Genomic DNA, 17,960 nt, shown 5'->3' on the forward strand with positions numbered 1-17,960 from the left:
TTGTAGTGTACTGTAGCATTTCTACCCGCCCAAACCAACCGGAATATAGCCGTTTTCCTTCCCCTCTCATTCTCCCTCGTCAAAACGGCTCCTTTCACCGCCGTTTTTATTTTCTCCATCATGCTATGTCATGACTATGAAGACCAAATTATATCACCATCTCCAATCAACCACAACAAAGAACCCACAATGGAACACCCTTTTAAGAGAAGCAGCAAACAAATCCCTTTTCACCAAAGCTCTCTCTCTATACCTCCACATGCTCCGCTCTGGGGCATCGCCAAACGCCTTCACTTTCCCATTCGCTATCAAATCCTGTGCCGCGCTTTCTCTCCCTATCACGGGAAAACAGCTCCATTGTCACGTCTTTAAAACCGGGTGCTTATTAGAACCTTTTGTACAAACCTCTTTGATTTCTATGTACGGCAAGTGCAGCTTGATCGATAATGCACGCAAATTGTTTGATGAAAATCCTCAATCGAGAAAATTAACCGTTTGTTACAATTCTTTGTTATCTGGTTATGCATTGAATTCTAGAGTTAAAGATGTGGTCGTGTTGTTTTGTGAAATGAGGGAATTGGGCGTGGAAATTAATGGGGTTACGATGTTGGGTTTGGTTCAGCCTTGTGGGATCCCGGGGAATTTGGGATTGGGGATGTGTGTTCATGGTTTTTGTGTGAAGTTTGGTTTGGATATGGATGCATCTGTTGGGAATTGTTTGCTTACAATGTATGTGAAAAGTGGGGAAATTGATTGTGGAAGGAAGCTGTTTGACGAGATGCCGCGGAAAGGGTTGATCACTTGGAATGCAATGATTAACGGGTATGCTCAAAACGGGCTTGCTAATAATGTTTTGGAACTTTATAAGGAGATGGAATCGAAAGGGTTTTGTCCTGACCCTTTAACACTTGTTGGGGTTCTTTCTTCTTGTGCTCATCTTGGTGCACTTAGTGTTGGTAAGGAGGTAGAGAGGAAAATGGAGGGTTTTGGGTTTAGCTCGAATCCCTTTTTGAATAATGCTCTGATTAATATGTATGCGAGATGTGGTAATTTGAAAAAGGCTAGGGATATATTTGACGGCATGCCAGTGAAAAGTGTAGTTTCATGGACGGCAATCATAGGTGGGTATGGAATGCATGGACAGGGTGAGGTTGCGGTGGAGCTTTTTGATGAGATGATTAGGGGTGGAATTAAACCTGATGGCACAGCTTTTGTAAGTGTTCTGTCTGCATGTAGTCACGCAGGATTGACTAACAAAGGGTTGGATTATTTTGGTGTCATGGAGAGGAAGTACGGGTTGCGGCCTGGTGCAGAGCATTACTCTTGTATGGTGGATCTTTTAGGACGCGCAGGTCGGCTCAATGAGGCCCGGGAGCTTATTGAGTCTATGCATGTGAGAGCTGATGGTGCATTATGGGGGGCCCTTTTGGGTGCTTGTAAAATCCACAGAAATGTAGAGTTAGCAGAGTTGGCTTTTGAGCAGGTAATTGAGCTTGAACCTACAAATACTGGCTACTATGTTTTGTTATCTAATGTATATACTGAGGCAGGGAATTTGGAGGGGATACTGAGAGTTCGGATGTTGATGAGGAAGCGGAAGCTCAAAAAGGATCCAGGGTGTAGTTATGTAGAATTTCAAGGGAGAGTTCACCTTTTCTTTGCTGGAGATAGAAATCATCCTCAAACAAATGAAATATACAAAAAGTTGAATGAGTTAGAAAATTTGGTGAAGGACCTTGATGGATGTAAGAAGAATGATCATGAGAGAAGAGAAGAATATCTTAATAGTATGGGTGTGCATAGCGAAAAGTTGGCTGTTGCATTTGCACTCTTAAACACCAGGAAAGAAACAGAGATCATTATAATAAAAAATCTTAGGATATGCGGAGATTGTCACTTGTTCATAAAATTGGTTAGCAAGATTGTGGATCGTCAATTTGTTGTCAGAGATGCAACCCGCTTTCACCATTTCAAGAATGAATTCTGTTCTTGCAAAGAGTACTGGTAATACTCACTTGAGGTTTTTATATTTGTAGAGCCAAGTCAAACACAGCAAAAACAAGAAGGATTTTTCTGAGCACAGGTTACAAGAACCCAACAACAATTCTTCTCGATAAACCAGGACAGTGTGCAATTAAAAAGGTCAGGGTTGGTTTGATTCTGCAACATTGGATACTCAACATTAGGTTTGCTTGTCTGGTTGCTTGTACTATTTTCTCAAATATCTGTCTGTCAGCCGCAGCCTTTATTCTGCAAATTATTGTCGATGAAGGTTACCGAGATTGATTTCTTAAGACATTAGTCTGCATTCTGGTAACTTATAACTAGTTAGAAGATCTAGAAGATCAGGTCATTCATCAGTGATCGCAGTTTAATTGCTGGAACAAGGCTAGTTGCATTAATAGAGAATTTCAAATAGTTTGAAAGAGTACCCACAGGCAAGTGGCAGGGTTGGGCATTGCTGTTAAGAAGAAGAGCGCATGGCCCTCGACAGAAGGGATGTGAGCTCAAACCTCGGGTGCCTTTCAATCCTAGCTAACCCACGTGCTCCAATGACGAGCTTTGGTCAGCACTAATTCAAGCTTGTAAATTTGGAGGTCGTCTTCAAATTTGTAATGCTGCCAGGATTATTGGTGACCTTGCACGCAGGGTGGGATGCCTACAATCCGGGCTAACCTACTGGGTCCAATGAGGAGCTTTGATCAGCACTAATTCAAATTTCTAATGTTATGAGTGGTGGAAGTTAAAACTACTTTTTGTTTCTTTTCTCATTGGTCATTCATTGTTGATTCCTGATCATAGGAAGGTCAAGAATTTTGTAGCCTCTCTTGCTTTCATTTAATACTTGACATTTTTACAAGGATAGTCTCTGGAGCCTGGATTTTCCACTCTTAAACTGGAGGTTAGTTAATCCAGTTCGGTGATTTTTATCTTTAACAAATACAGTGAATGGAGGTGCTGCACATACAATATATCATGCCACTATTTACTATTGTCTAATCATTCTTCTACCTTCTCTTCACCTGTCCTCAATCCTCTCCTCTTCATCAGCATATAAGGTCTGACTAGAAGGAATTTCAACTTTTCGAAGTTAATCAACTTGTTCCCATAATTCAGTTTCAAGAGTCATAGTACCCTCTTTTTAGTGTTTTGTCGTGAAAAATAGAATCTAAAGATTGCTTCACATAGCACACATCTATACAATGGATAGGCGTATGATGTAAAACAAAGGTTATAAAGAACAGAATTAGAGTACAAATCCAATGACTTTATAATTTACAAAAGATCAGCACAAATGTCTTGTATCTTTACTACCTATGAAAGGTCACTACTTTAGAAACGAATCAATATTTTGCTTTCTGATTATGTAATATGCCACAATGCGCTTACAATTCCAAATAAAAAAATAATAATAAGAGAAAAATGGAAGTATATGATCAAAATTGCTCGATCAAGCCTGCAATAGGTACAACTGCATCAGTTCCAGAAATGCACTCATCTTCAACGAATGGGATGGTTTTCCGTACAGTCAATCTCATTGGAGCACTCATCCCAGCATCACTTGTTTTATCTTTTTCCATGCAAACGGCAGCATAATGAGAACTGGTCAGTTCAAAGAGTCCAAATTGCCAGTTGTTTGTGAGCCTCTCAGGGTGATCAGAAGATTCAACAACTACTTCAGATGCCTGATTGCAAAGTTTGAAACAACCATTAATCATTGGCTTGCTTAAGAAGATCACCGATACTAAAAAAAAAGGCAACAATAAAAAGGTCAGGAAGATGTACAAACTAGATCAGAAATATTAGGAAAAAGGGGCAGACCATCTAATGTCGACACGCTGTGTTCTATTTTGTTTGTATAATCTGTGAAGAATTAGCATTTTAAAAGTGACCATACATGATAAACAACTAAGGAGCTTACAGGGGGCAAAAAAAACAAAGGGCTTCCTATGCTATCTGCATTACACCTTGAGTATCGCTTTCCAGGTAACCTTTCTTTATTTGCTGCATAAATCTCAAAGCACAGAGATGAGCTCACTAAACTTGATAAATGGGTCATTCCCTTAACATTAGCCATCTGCTTACAAGTCATAGAGTCCAGCAATGTGTTCCCATGGACATGGGTCTATTGATCACAGAAAAATACTACGATGCTCAAGCTATAACTACCTATAGACGCAAGGAGAGAGTAAATCGCATTCGAATCCAGTAAAAGTGATAATAATATCTCTCTAAAAAATTATTATTTTTTAATTCAAATAATTTTTTAGAAGAGAGATATTCTTATCACTTTTAAAGGGTTCAAATGTGATTTTCTCTCTCCTTGTGTCTATCTCTCTCCTATGCTTGTCGGTAGTTAAAGCTTGAGCACCATAGAATTTCTCTTGATCACACACTTCAAAATATGTTAATTTCTTTGCATACATTTCTAATTTGCTTCAGTGCTTTCTCAAAGAAATTTAGAATTTTATGGCATACCCCAGATTCTATATCATCAGCATGATCAAAGCCCCTCCTAAAGGCATTCTTTATGCGAATGGTGAAAGTCTTGAAAGGTGCAGCAGAGAAGCCTCTTCCCAAAGCTTTCACATATGCCTCCTACAAATAAGATTCACCAATGAGAGGCTTGAAGAAAGTATATTTGGCCAGTAATTTCAATGAGAAATTGTTTTTTGGCAGCATCTAGAGCTTTTAGATTGAAAATGAACTTGAAACAGAACACATGCTGAATTCAGTCAAGCACTGAAGTTACCAGCTTATATCTTTTTTAACAAGAGATTTTAAATCAGGTTACATTGATACATACACACGGAATTGATTCAAATATATACAGGTTTCTACAGTTAAGTGGACAGGTCTATTTGATATCAATAACTCGAGTGTAACTGTAGTGACTTGTAGCTAGTCTAGAAATACAAAAGGAGTGCATTCCATTATCTAACTGTTTAATTAACCTTCACACCCTTCTGTTAAACCAACTGAAACTTATACAAACTATCTGATAGGAAAAATGTTCATTGAATTGAACTGGAACATGGTAGATATAAATTTCGTATTTCTTTGCCATATATCTGCATCCAAAAGGAGAACAGATGGATAAACAAGAGGGAAAGCATGTTGGACCATTAGAAATCTTAATATCTTTGGTCCTAATAAATTGGCATGGAGGCAGACTTTGCTGCCAGACACGGAAGCAAGGAAAAAACAGTAATGAGGTTTAGCAAAGAATCATGCATAAATCCAAGAAAAAAAAAATCATGCATCTTGGCAATTTCAATTTCGACAAGTATCATAGACAGGCTCGCAATAATCTTGCGGAATATTGTAACAATTCAAGAGTGCATTCTAGCAGTTTCTACATGGCAATAGCCAAAAGATGATTAAATTATGCCAAGTTTATAGCTTTACATGTAAAATAACACATACTTTTACAATGACATAGCACCATGCTCACCTTGAGAGTCCACAACTTTACAAATTCCTGGCGCTGAACTTCAGAGTCTGAAATAGCACTTAAATGTTCCACTTCATGGAGAGAGAAGTAACGCCGTGCAAAAGCTAGGATATTGTTTTTAATCTTCCGTTGCTTCTCTTCTATATCAATTCCAATCTAGAAATTACAAATTAAAACAGGCTCTAGTCAATTTATTACGAATCAGCAGAAACTTAGATGAGAGCAGCCAGGTCACCTAGGCCATCACATTAACTGAAAATATACTTAAAAGAATAAAAATAATCAGAGTACACACCGGTGAATTCACAGTCACTCCACAAGCTATCAAGGACGAAGTATGTGAGATATTAAAGTGTAATGGTGAAGGACACTGACCACCATCACTTTCCCACTCTAGCTACACCATGAAAGCCAGTAAGTAGTATAAGAAATGAAATTGAGCTTCAACTTAAAAAGTAAAGAAACACATTCCACAGGTAAATAATGAGGGGAAAAAATAGTACCTTTCTGAATTAACAAATGAAAACTAACCTCAGGCTTTCCATGAACATTCCTCTTGAACTTCAAAGATCTTGGATCAACAACACGATTATTTATCTGATCTAGTAATAAAACAACATCATTCAAAAAAATCCGACCTAACCTTTTTTCTATCAATTGCACAGTGCAAAATATACATCATGGTAAAATATGTTATGGAGGTTTTAAAACTGCCACCCTCCTACAAAAGATCCCCCAAGTTTAATGAAAAACGAGAAGTGAAAGTGAGATCTCAGACCTATCCCCCCCCCCCTCAAAAATGGATGATCCAACTCATTACTCTAAGATGTTTCATGGTCCCTTGTCTAATTTGATTACTGCAGGACTTGTGCAGACCCAGACCAACCATGTTATTATCTGAAATGGGTCCATTGCAAGAAGAACAAACAAGCAGTTCAGGTCTCTAAGAAATGCTGCATTTGTGACCCTATAATGCCGTAGCCAACAGCATCTTGAAGCACAAATGCTACAAACAGTGTAGCACTGCCACATATTGAGATAATCAAGCCTAGCAAAGAGATGTTTTCAATTTTTTTAGCTCGACTCTGAACTGGGTCCTTGAGATTTTTATTCATAATTTCATAAGATTCATAAGAATAGATCATTCCAGTTCCTGGACTCGTTATTTATTCTCTTTTCAAACCAAATCGCATTAGATTGCCTATCTGCAGAATCAAGAACACTAAACTGCCAGACAAAACATATCTATTCAACTACTACTACAATGAATTCTAAAAAGTGCTCAATTACTACATCCAGCAAAATAACATCTGATTTTAAGATGTGCATTGGATAAAATGTTAAAGTGCTGCAGCGAGCAAGAGTTTTGTGAGTACAATTCATATTGTGTCGGATTTTCTTTAGTTTACAGAAGCAACCAGCAAAAGTACCATCAATGGAAACAACATGGTCACCAGCAAACCAATCCAAATTTGAAAGATTCATTTCATCAAACACCTACTGAAATCACTACTAAATCCAAATTCCAAAGCCCATTTATCCATTCATTTACATAACGTTAATGAAAAATCAAAACTTTAAAGTAAGGAAAAGGGTATTGATCAAATATGTAAAACTGAACTAAAAGAGGAATAGCTGACATAAAACTTACATCTTGCAATAGTAGTGCGAACCAAAGTACGAGCAAGCAAGGCACTTTTCTGGAGCTGCTCTCCACGCATACTCAAAACATTTTCTTTCTCACATGGAGATAGAAGTTCCATGTATTGATTCAAAAGAGACACGCTCTTGAATTCATCAGGCACAACAAACCAAAGATGGGTTTCCCTAAAAGAATAAAAAAACAACATAAGCAATCATTAAGTTCAAATGGGCATCGAGGGGGAGAACCAAAAAGACAATAAAATATGTGAAAACTTACATTGGAGATGGCAGCTGTAAGGGAAGTGTAGGGAAGGGGGAAACAGAGAAACTCCTTTGAAATCTAAGCATCTTTTGCATAAAAGAGAACATGCGAGCTGCTTCGTGGCTAGCTGTGTTTCAAGATTCAAAATCTAGAGATAGAGACCGTCTCTGTTGTCTGTTATGGTTGCTGGAAGGAACCAGTCCAGAATGTTTGGTGCTTGGTACTTTGGTGGAGACGCGACGGTGAAAACAAAAGAAAGGAAAAATTTATGAGGAGCAAGTATTTTATTTTGATGGAGATGGTCTTATTTTACTATTTTTGTGTTGAATCATAAACTTACATCCTTAAACTGGTGTCACAACAACAACAAAAAAATAATTCTAATTTTCCATTATATTTCATTTAATATATAAAAAGACATTTAAGGCTTTTTATCATACACGCTTTCTTTGGATCATCCAAACGCTCACATTTAACATATAAATCAAGCAAAGCAAAATGAATCTCTCTTTCTTCCGCTATTACTATTTGGGTTTACTGTGGTAAAATCAGGTAGGGTGTTGTCTTCGAGGGTGGGGGTAAAGCCTAAATAGCCGTAAACTTGGACAGAAAGCCACTCGAAGGTTTGGCTAAAGGAGACAACAACAAGGTCGGGCATTAAGGATCCATAAATGGGATAAAGGAATTCTTTAGGAGGTGGTTGTTGTTGTTGGGGTTGTGCAGATTTTGAGCAAGAATATAAAGAAAATTTTCATTTATGTTTGCCATTTCCACCCATGGCCTGTGGTTGTTGTGAGAAAAAGAAAGAAGTTTTGCTTTTTTAGTGTTTGAGAAAGGATGTGGTTAGGGTTTTTGATGTGGTGATTGGGGGCATGAAGAAAGAGGGTGAAAAGACTCTCACAGTCTATTGCTGCGACATAAAAGCACTGTGGGGTGTGAGAGTTTCACATTTCTTGTTTGTGATTTTTGACTGTGTAAAGGAGATAGAGACTTGGAGGCAGCTGTTGAGAGGAGAGCTTGGAAGATCATCCGATATCTACTTGCCTTAAGTTTAACCTTCATGTGTTGGGCCAGTATTTATCTTTCAACATGCTTTGGTTTTTTTCTGAAAAATTGAGAATTTAGAGTTTAGGTTAGGATTTAGAAATTAGGGAGTGGTATATACGAGGATAGTTTAGTTATTTTGTTTAATTTGAGAATTTTGGTTAACCAGAAGTTGGTTTTTAAAAGGATAGAAGCAAAATTAAAAAATAAGTAAACTACTTGAGGTTTTTTATAATTATCTTTTATTTTTATTTTTTGTTTTTATCTGGGTATTTTTATATTTTTTTAAAAGATAAAATTAATTCCGTTCGGGATTTGTGGTTACCTCTCCTAATAAATATGTTTTCTAGATATTGAACTTATACTTTTATTTTTATTTTTATCATGTTTGAGTGCATAACTTTTTAATTTATCTATTCGAGTGATTAATTTTTTTTAATAAAAAGAAACTAATAAACACACACTTGGTATCAAGTGAAACATGATCAATTTATACCAACGTGTTGTAAGAAGTGGGTCTCACTTAAAATTATTAAGAATAAAAAATACAACTATAAAATACATAAAAAACTAGTTTTATACGGACTATACTCGCCTTCATAGATAGTGTAAAGTCAAGTGCAAAATAATTGATTGAAAAGTTGGTGAATTATATGTTAACTCAAAGTTTGGGAATGTTGCAAAATCTTGCGTATTTACAACATTTTCAATGTAATTAATAATATAACCTTTAGCAACCTTGTTTGATGATTCTCTTAGATGTTGAAATCACAGAGAGTCCTGAAGGAAGATGGAAAGATTGAATTGACAAAAATGAAATACCAAAATCAATTGCTTCTGCTTTTGCTTCTGCGAATTCTACTTTTAGCCATTGCATTCCATTAATTTACAATTTGAGTTTTGTGACTCAGTTTCAACTGGCTTGCAACTCATTAGCACCAAGAAATTATTATAATCTAATTGCAACTCACTGCCACCAAGGCATCATTGTAACTCGCTTGCAGCTCACCACACCCGAACTCATCATCTATTTCAAAAATCCTCGCAACTTAATCCTGCAACCATTTTTTTATATTTTGTAGTTTCAACAAAACCACCAGCAGTAATGGGAGTCAAAAGCGGGTGAGAATATCTACTAACAAAGATGATATTAATCCCTGTTCACTGAAGCTGTGCTATGAAAAGACAACTTAGCAAGGCAGCTCAAGGCTGGAAATGTTCAAGATAGTAGAATAGGGAATGTCAACTTGATCAGAAGCTGTACTGTGAAAAGTCTATGTTAGAACCGGTCAAGGAAATATAAACATGAAGCAGCAAAAGGTTAATGAAAACCCAGAAACACTTGCAAAAGCACACAGGAAATCACACACGACATTTCTAAAGTAAAGCACACACAACAATGCCAACTTGTTTCATTGATCGCCAAATTCCCCCAGCCTCTAGCACAAGCCGGCAGCCTGGTACAGAATCCACACCCTTCAGCGCCAAGCTTCAAACAGTTCCGTCTTTGGATTTATGTGGCCTACGATACCAGTTCCCTCACCCTTCTCTACAGGTCCAGCTGCTCTAACTATTAGCTGCTCCTTCACCTTTTTGGACCCTCTTTTGAGAGTTGAATTACTCGATTGACCAGTTTTGCTCTTGCAACTTCTGGTTTGGACCCCTCCAGTTTTATATGTATGGCCACCCTCATGGTGTTCATTTTTCAAGGCATTCACTTGAGATACAACTTCACAAGGACAGTTATCAACCAGAGACCACCTTCCTCCAGGAATGTTCTCGATAGAACTTAAGAAACCAGCAGACCCATCTATGGTACTAGAATCATCTTGACTAGGTTGAGAGCCATCCATGGTACTAGAATCATCTTGACTAGGTTGAGAAGGGCTCTCAAAAGCAGGCTCTTCAGCAACAAATGCTTTCTCCCATTCATTTTCCTCGGTGGCATCTTCATCCTCCTCACAAGATGGTTGAGAAGCGCTCTGGTTCCCATTTCCATCGGTAGGCTCAAGGCGGGAAACAGGAACTGAATCAATCACAGATTCATCTCTTTCTCTAAGCGTCCTAATGATTAGATTCTTGAGAAAATTCATCACTTGAACAGCATACATTAGAGCTGTTAAAGGATCAGACATCTGCAGTTAAAGAAGCGAGCTGTCATTGCACTATAAATTTACCAAGGCTACCCTTTATTTGAGAATGTTTGACAACTAGACCAAAAGAAAATAGAGTATTTCATAAAGACATGTGCTATAGACCAAACAGTATTCAGTGAGAAATTTGATTGAAGAAATATAACTGTTGCAGTTGTCTGACAGAGGGTTTTGGCAATAGTCTGGAGTGGCTCATGTCAAAAGTGGATCATTGCATGTAAAGAAGCATCAGAATGCCAAATGAGTAGACTATTTTGTTCCTGCATGTCGTAATTCTACTTGTATATTTTTAACGAGTACTTTAAGTTTTCCAATTAGAAGACAAGTACATGATTATCCTTTGGGGAAGATGGTGAATGCATATATCACCAACAAAGCCTTGTACGAGTTGTCTAGGACAGGCTAAAAATTCACAATGTATTGCATGGAGTTGGCTATTGGTATTTCCATCTTGGAAAATATAAAATATTTACTCACTTGAGTCATGTTTGGTGCAAACACCATAGCAACATTGCGTGCATTCATCTTGTTCAGATGTTCCATTTGCGCAACATCAGCCATTAGGTTTACTGCCCAATCAAGTAAAGCAGCTTCTGTTGGGGGAAGGAGCCCTGCAAGCCGAGCACATTCCTCTTCAGACTGACATTGCATTACCTGCTCTGGTGAAAGAGAGTCCAGGACACTGGTTGGAAGTTCTCTAAACCAAGCCTACAGAATCACCAATGCTTAGAATTAGTGCAAAATATCTTGTCAACTGTGGAGGACAAACACGGTTCACAGAAAATCAAAGGATGTGCACAGGGGTGAATTTCAGACCACCTTCAATAGTTTGGTTCTTCAATTAAAAAATATCCGAACCTCAACTTAACCAAAGCTCAATGCCAAACTAATTGGCATTGGAAAAATAAAAATATTCCAAAATACCAAAAATATATTAAAAAAAATCAAAATTGGTAAGCTAATTAGAATCGGAAGGTGGCAACCTTGTGATTGCATGCTTGCATGAAACATGATCTCATGGAACGAAAGTGATGAACAAAAAGCCACACTGTACCTTTATAAGGCCTGCCAAGCAGTGCACGTCTATGCCATCTGGGATCACTCCCCCGTTTAATTGGTCCCTGACATACTCCTCCTGGCTGTTACCTGCAGTAATTCTGAAAATCCCTTCTGCCTGCACAATCCAGTTTGAGGATTTAATATCTATTGAATTCAGTTTACTTGAACATCCAGTTTTCATACAATCTACAAACCAAAAACTGTGCCCAGAAGATGAGCCACTACACCAGTCAAATTATGCTATATTTGCACCTGGGAGATAGTTGGTTTGAACTATAATTCATTTGGCACACACGGAACTGGAAGAAAGGAATTGTACCTGCAAACCTCCTTGGGCATACAACTGTCTCTGCATCATCATGAGTATTGTAGGCACACTATTCCCTCTAGAGTCATATGACAGCTGCATGGACTCTGTCGAAACCCCAAAAACAGTTGCACTACAGATGAAGGATGCATGGTCAATATTCAAGCATTAGCTTAGACAATGTGACAACATCAAACAATGAGAAACTAGTGTCTACATATCTGGAATAATTATGAAGATGGAAGTCCAGAAACCTTAGTTGTTTCATGACTTTTGTCATAATAATACATAGATGCAAGTTGAGATCACTTATCTAGATAGATATACTGCAATTAAATAAATTTAAGTTCTTGGTATATTGGGATGAGAAAATGATGGAATAAGCTGAAAACTAACAATCCAAAAGGCAATAGCAAGAAACTAATCTGTTGCAGAATAGCCTGAATACATGAACTGCACCATATTAAGTCATGGGCATAAAGCTGCTTTTCTAGTTAGCCTGGGAACTTGATAGAGATTCAACTTAAGTCATCAGCTGCATTTTTCAATCATTTTCGTGTTGGCAAACATTAGCCAATCACCTAAAACTACGAAATAAACAGATTAACTCTTGGCTTTAAACTCCTATGGAATAACTAAACGATTGAGATAATATCATAATAGTTGATTAAATATTTTGTAAATAGAGTGTGGCTTATAGGCAGTTAATGAATCCACAAGACATGGGTGGAACACTATCAAGACCCAAAACTCCATAGGCTCTGCCAACAATGGTGCTGGCACAGATTTTCAGTGGCCAATTTCAAATGGTCAACACAGACAGTATGAAATGCTGAGATCTGTGGAAATGAGTTTTGAGACCAAGCAAAGGAAGAATATTTTGTTCGTCTATCAAATATATAGAAAAATAGTGCAATGTGAATAACTACATAAGGCTTGCAAGGAGAGACAATATTCAAACTCAATGGTAGATGTATACAGAACTCTAGGTATGATTCAAAGAGTCACAACATTGTGCACATGTAGCAGCTCAAAAAAAAAGTAAAATAAAAAAAGGCATTCACAAAAAAATGATACTGACTACAGAGACAAAACTAGAAGCAAAAATTTCCCCTAATGTAAGCTAAAAGAATTAGAGGAGTCTTTATAATTAATTCTGTTTCGCAAATGTTGTATCTACATTGCTTTTCTTTTTTTTTTTGCCTGGAGAAAGATAGGATTGACACCAAACATTAGGCAGACCAGAAAGGTTGACACCAAACATTAGGCAGACCAGAAAGGACTGCACCATTACTCTGAAAAACTCAACAGTAAACTGTAAGACTAGAGATCTCTGCAATGTCTAAGAGCCTGAGAAAAAATATCCTTCATAAAATATGCTTACAACAGAGATATTCATATGATGTAATCATCTTTGATAGGTTCAAATACAATTTGACTTGATTTGCCACTGTTATTCAGGAGTTATTCTCTGATGGTTATGTGAGTCAAGTCCACCCCAAATTCCAAATAATTTTAACTAATTTACTTTTCCTAGCTGTTTGACTTTCTGCAGAACCCAGGGTTTTTTTCTTCCGAAAAAATAAACATTTTGTAAAACTTATTGAAACCACATGAAAAGTTTCTCAAAAAAATTAATCATCTACTAACAACATAAGATTAAACGTCACTAGAAGTTTATACCAGCTACAAGTTTAAAACCCAAAACAAATCCCAAAAGACATAGAAACCAAGTAAACAACCAATTAATTTAGCAATAAGGAAAGAAACCCAATATATTTCAGTTCAAAACTAACCTGGCACTAGGCGCTCTCCTGGGAACCTCAGGTTCAAACTCAACGGGCAAACCAAGAAACCCATTAAACCTATCAAAAGTTACATGAGCAACATGCCTAACATTAGTTGGCACCCCAATCTCCATTTTACAAAGCCCTTTACTCCCAGTGCTAGCAGTCACACTACACCCAACAATAGACCTCCTAAAAGCAGCCAACAAAAGTTCCACAATTGACACTTGATCGCCTTCTCTCTCCCTTTCTTTGCTCCCTTCTTCTTGGTCTAATATTTCATGGGGTCTATTATGCGTGTGGTGTTGCTGTTGTTGGTGTTGGTGTGGGATATCAACATCATTGGTACTGACAACACACGGTGTAGAAGTGGAGCTTGAAGGAGAAGGGAAGTGATGAGGAGGAGATGATTGGAGTACTTCAGTCATTGTTGTTATTTTTGAGAAAAAGTTAGAATTTTTTTTTTTTTTGTCTTAAAAGAATTAAGTAAGAAACAAGAAATAGGGCCAGTACTCGGTTTTTTTTGTTTATGGGGTTTATTTTTAGCAGGGTTTTTCTTGAATTATAGTATTTATGAGGGGTCACGCCATTAATTTTTTGTGGGTATGTTGTAGAGTTGGATTGAAGGAAAGGTTTGGTGTTGTATTGTTGTAAGGTAAGACGTGACCATCATCACCTTTGTATTTTATATGTTATTCTCTCTTTCCAATCTCTGCTTGGCTGGCCCTTTGGTATTTTGAGGTTTGAAGAAGCAACAGGAACTGTATAGAGTTACAAACTTGAGAGAGAGAGACAGAGAGGACGAGGAGTTGTGGCTGGAGAGAGGAAGTAGGTCACTTTATACCCAAGCAAACTTGAGGTGCAGCTCCATCAACGGTACATTCGTCTTATCATCCTCAATGTTCTATAAAATATCGCCACCTCATTAGCATGTAAAATCAAATTATGCATCCAGTGTGAACTTGAATAATATATAATTGGTTCGAAGGATCATCGTGGTCAACTGAAATAGAGCTCTTTGGATATGTTTGGACTTGTCACAAAATTGGATTCTATCCACAAGGGTAACTCATTAGTTTAAGGAACGAGAGAGATAAATCGGATAGATAATAATAATTTATGAAATCACGATTTTAGATTATAATTGAGTTGAATTACATGTCTATTTGAAATTTTATACTATATCCATCCAAACAGCTTATAAGATCTGTGTTTTGAAAAAAAAAATAGATATGGTCAACTGGAATATGTATATTATAAATACAAGTAATCTTTCATTTGAAGAGAAGAGTTTATCTATTTTATTAAAAAAAATGATTATGGGGATTGATTTTAAGAACATCATGTTAATGGCTTGTAAGAAAACCAAACAGGTCATTACTTAGAGGTTCTGAAGGAATGACAGGTAATCTCACACGGGCATCTCTATAAAGAATGCTTGTCTTACGTGAAGCCAACTAGTTCTGACAGATGTGAGACCAAAGTAAGGAACGGACCACCTAGCCCTAGTAATGGAGTCTCTAGGCTTAAACTCTTTATAGTGTTCTATTCTGGTTATGTGGTCCCACCAGTTACCTAACATGTAAATGTAACACCACCAAGGTTTTACCAGCTCAAAGCTCTATACGTTGGTCCCTCTTTTTTTCCCCGTTCAAGTGAAAAAAACGCTGGAGTTATTAAAAACCGGCTTGTTCTCACATATCTACCCGCTAATTCACTTATTCAAAATTTAATTCAGGTGAGTTCTATGTTAAAGCGGTTAAATCATAAACCGAGCCTGACCGAGTTTTATAACTATGAAAAACACTGTGTCAAGCTGGCAGGGTAGCTTAGTGGATAAAAGATGAAAGAAGACGGTAAATCGAATTCAAATCTACTAAGTAGTGATCTGATGCTTTCCTGTTACAAGAGTGTCAGTAATATGCAGAGGGTTTTCAGGAAAAGGTACTGTGATGTTGTGACTCATCATTACTTTCCTGGCTGGTTAAGCTTGTGGTAGCAAGTGTTTACTATAAGTGAAGGTAACAGTGTTTACCAGCGCCATTTACTTTTCATCTGCGAATGATCATCCTTCAAAAATTAGCCCATGTTTTCCACCCTGCAGTAATGATGCATCAGAATTTAAATCATAAGGTATTTGCTTTGTAAAACACCAATGTTTGGATACAATGATACATGGTATCTCAACGTAGTTAAAACATGCCCTAATCATGTGCCCCAAAAAGAAAGGTATTTAATCTGGCCTGGTATATATATATATATATAGAGAGAGAGAGAGAGTTTGTGCAATTATGAAAGTACTTAACTACTTAGGTACCGTTTGGGAACGCGGCTGCGGCCGCGTTCCCAAAAAATTTAAAAAATTTTTTTTTTTTTTTTGCTAAAATTTAATATGGTTTGTAAGTTTTGGATCGTTTTGATGTGCTGATGTCAAAAATAATTTTTAAAAAATAAAAAAACATCGTTGGCATGCATTTTGGCATGAAAAGTTATTTAAAAAGCACCCGCAACCACACTGCCAAACACGCTCTTAATAATATAGCTGCACAGAGCACTAGCTTGCCATTATTAGGGTTCCTTCTACATTCTACCTTCATGCCCCTTTTGCAAGAAAGTACACAAAAATATCATGAAGAGTAGAAAGAATAAAAAGGAAGCACTAAGAGACGAGGGGTAAAGCGGAAGTGTTGCTCAAGCAAAATAATTCTGTCGTCGAAACCCTAATCCCAGTTCTAATGTTTCCACCAAACACATTTTGCCATTTTCAAGTTTCGACGAGATATATAATTATTGTCTACTGGGACTCAAGCAATTTGATTGTCGGGAAGGAAAAATTCCATCTTGGGATGTTGGATGAGTTGTTTGCAGCCAAAGCTTTGTGATTATTCCTACCAAATTTGGAATGTTATTTAGCACTTTGTACTGATGCATATGTATTATTGGATACCTGAAGAAACAGCAAAGCAAGATTCACCCAGCGTTTTCTAGGGAATATATTACAGCCCAGAATTGCCAAGAAAAAGCAGAGTGAAAGCACACAGACTAGCTGAGGCTGATATAACATTGCACAAAGAAAGAAACTTTCCCAGGATTATGCCGTTGGGATGCTGTGACTCGTACACATAAAGTCACTGTTTCAAATTCAAACTCAATTTAGCGGGCAGCTGATTGTCATCTAACCCGAGACATTGAAACAGGAGAAAAGGAAAAAACTTTTCATGGTGGGCGAAACCCCACACTAAAATTATATCGAGAAGGAGAAAGGACCACTACGGGTGACAATCCCATGAAAATATTGGATAGCAGAATTTAAAATCAGACACCCTTCAAGCCTTCATGCTTGCAAACCAACACAAATTATATCGAGAAGTAAAAGGAATTGAATCCCAAGATGAATATATATATATATATGAAGCAACTCGCAACCTAACCCTTGCATCAACAACCACCAGCTGGATTGCTTACCATCTCACTCGGAGCCAAAATTGGCAACCAATTTCAACTTAACTTGCAAAATAAATCAACCTGATAGCAGTGCATGCTGCCTGCAGGAATAAAAATGCATCTTTCTGAATAAAGGTGTGCTGATATTACAAAAGAACCCAAGTGCTAAGCCAATCTGGAACAATGATGCGGGTGTTATCCATACTGGGGCCAACATTCGCTAGATGTGGGAGCAATCAGGCAATCACAGGCAACAAGACTACTAAAATTGATAGAATGCTTCCCTTCACCAACTGGCAAAACAGTTCACAGTTGTCCAGACTTCTGCATTGTCATGGCAGGTTTAAAAACGGCAGCATATCTATGAGGGAAAAAAAGAGGTCCGTTGCCGAGCAATAGGAGTAAGATTATCAAGAACCAATCAAACTGACAAATGAATAAGACAAATGACTGTCTGTCAAAATGCTTTGCCATGGCACTCGTGGTATTCGATGCGCAAGAATTTAACATCAGAAAAAGGAGTCTGAATTCCAGGCTTAAAAAATGGATTGTAACTGTCTTATCCTGATGATATCAACTTGCGATTAACCCCTGAAAGCATAGGCATGTCGATAACATTGGAATTCAAATCAATAATAACTTTCTAAAGTCTAAACCCACTAGCTTAAAAACTAGAAAATAAATACTGGCGTGCTTCAAAGGAAAAAAAAGGAAAGCAAGAATTACTGGAAGAATAAAAGATTCATATAGCCTTGATGCAGCATATAACCTTCATTGCAACAGAAATTATTAAACAACTTGATCT

General features: G+C 37.4%; 4 protein-coding genes across 5 annotated transcripts in view; 1 reads left to right on the forward strand and 3 right to left on the reverse strand.

Annotated features, from left to right (window-relative positions):
- LOC133687909 (putative pentatricopeptide repeat-containing protein At3g11460, mitochondrial) lies at nucleotides 1-2,972 on the forward strand. The gene has a single exon (XM_062107246.1). It carries the CDS (start codon nucleotides 131-133, stop codon nucleotides 2,006-2,008), a length of 1,878 nt encoding a protein of 625 aa, XP_061963230.1. The 5' UTR covers nucleotides 1-130; the 3' UTR covers nucleotides 2,009-2,972.
- Nucleotides 2,973-3,247: 275 nt separating this feature from the next.
- Nucleotides 3,248-8,389, reverse strand: LOC133687910 (uncharacterized). Of its 2 annotated transcripts, none has more exons than XM_062107247.1 (7): nucleotides 7,377-8,389; nucleotides 7,107-7,282; nucleotides 5,959-6,057; nucleotides 5,751-5,848; nucleotides 5,456-5,611; nucleotides 4,480-4,599; nucleotides 3,248-3,686 (listed from the first exon to the last, which is right to left on the reverse strand). In XM_062107247.1, exons 1-7 carry the CDS (start codon nucleotides 7,466-7,468, stop codon nucleotides 3,438-3,440), a joined length of 990 nt encoding a protein of 329 aa, XP_061963231.1. In that variant the 5' UTR covers nucleotides 7,469-8,389; the 3' UTR covers nucleotides 3,248-3,437. The 2 variants fall into 2 exon arrangements, with proteins under 2 accessions (XP_061963231.1, XP_061963232.1); XM_062107248.1 differs by having other exon boundaries at nucleotides 5,751-5,852; nucleotides 5,987-6,057; nucleotides 7,377-8,387.
- A 1,206-nt stretch (nucleotides 8,390-9,595) lies between these two features.
- LOC133689639 (rho GTPase-activating protein 5-like) lies at nucleotides 9,596-14,519 on the reverse strand. Its single transcript, XM_062109587.1, has 5 exons — nucleotides 13,721-14,519; nucleotides 11,937-12,057; nucleotides 11,613-11,732; nucleotides 11,036-11,266; nucleotides 9,596-10,540 (listed from the first exon to the last, which is right to left on the reverse strand). Exons 1-5 carry the CDS (start codon nucleotides 14,137-14,139, stop codon nucleotides 9,884-9,886), a joined length of 1,548 nt encoding a protein of 515 aa, XP_061965571.1. The 5' UTR covers nucleotides 14,140-14,519; the 3' UTR covers nucleotides 9,596-9,883.
- A 3,358-nt stretch (nucleotides 14,520-17,877) lies between these two features.
- Nucleotides 17,878-17,960, reverse strand: part of LOC133688854 (probable small nuclear ribonucleoprotein G) — a 2,207-nt gene continuing 2,124 nt past the window's right edge. The window contains exon 4 of the mRNA XM_062108475.1: nucleotides 17,878-17,960. This exon is cut by the window's right edge and continues 142 nt beyond it. The gene's annotated coding sequence lies outside the window, so the exon portion shown is untranslated.

The sequence above is a fragment of the Populus nigra genome, chromosome 3, assembly GCF_951802175.1.
Source record: "Populus nigra chromosome 3, ddPopNigr1.1, whole genome shotgun sequence".
NCBI lineage: Eukaryota > Viridiplantae > Streptophyta > Magnoliopsida > Malpighiales > Salicaceae > Populus > Populus nigra.

Coding starts and splice junctions, on each gene's coding strand:
- LOC133687909 (XM_062107246.1), top strand. CDS start 131: ATGACTATGAAGACCAAATTATATCACCATCTCCAATCAACCACAACA.
- LOC133687910 (XM_062107247.1), bottom strand. CDS start 7,468: ATGTTCTCTTTTATGCAAAAGATGCTTAGATTTCAAAGGAGTTTCTCT. Junction 7,283..7,376: donor TTACAGCTGCCATCTCCAAT/GTAAGTTTTCAC, acceptor TTATTCTTTTAG/GGAAACCCATCTTTGGTTTG. Junction 5,849..5,958: donor TCATTTGTTAATTCAGAAAG/GTACTATTTTTT, acceptor TGGTGTAGCTAG/AGTGGGAAAGTGATGGTGGT.
- LOC133689639 (XM_062109587.1), bottom strand. CDS start 14,139: ATGACTGAAGTACTCCAATCATCTCCTCCTCATCACTTCCCTTCTCCT. Junction 11,733..11,936: donor ATGCCCAAGGAGGTTTGCAG/GTACAATTCCTT, acceptor TGGATTGTGCAG/GCAGAAGGGATTTTCAGAAT. Junction 11,267..11,612: donor GCTTGGCAGGCCTTATAAAG/GTACAGTGTGGC, acceptor GTGATTCTGTAG/GCTTGGTTTAGAGAACTTCC.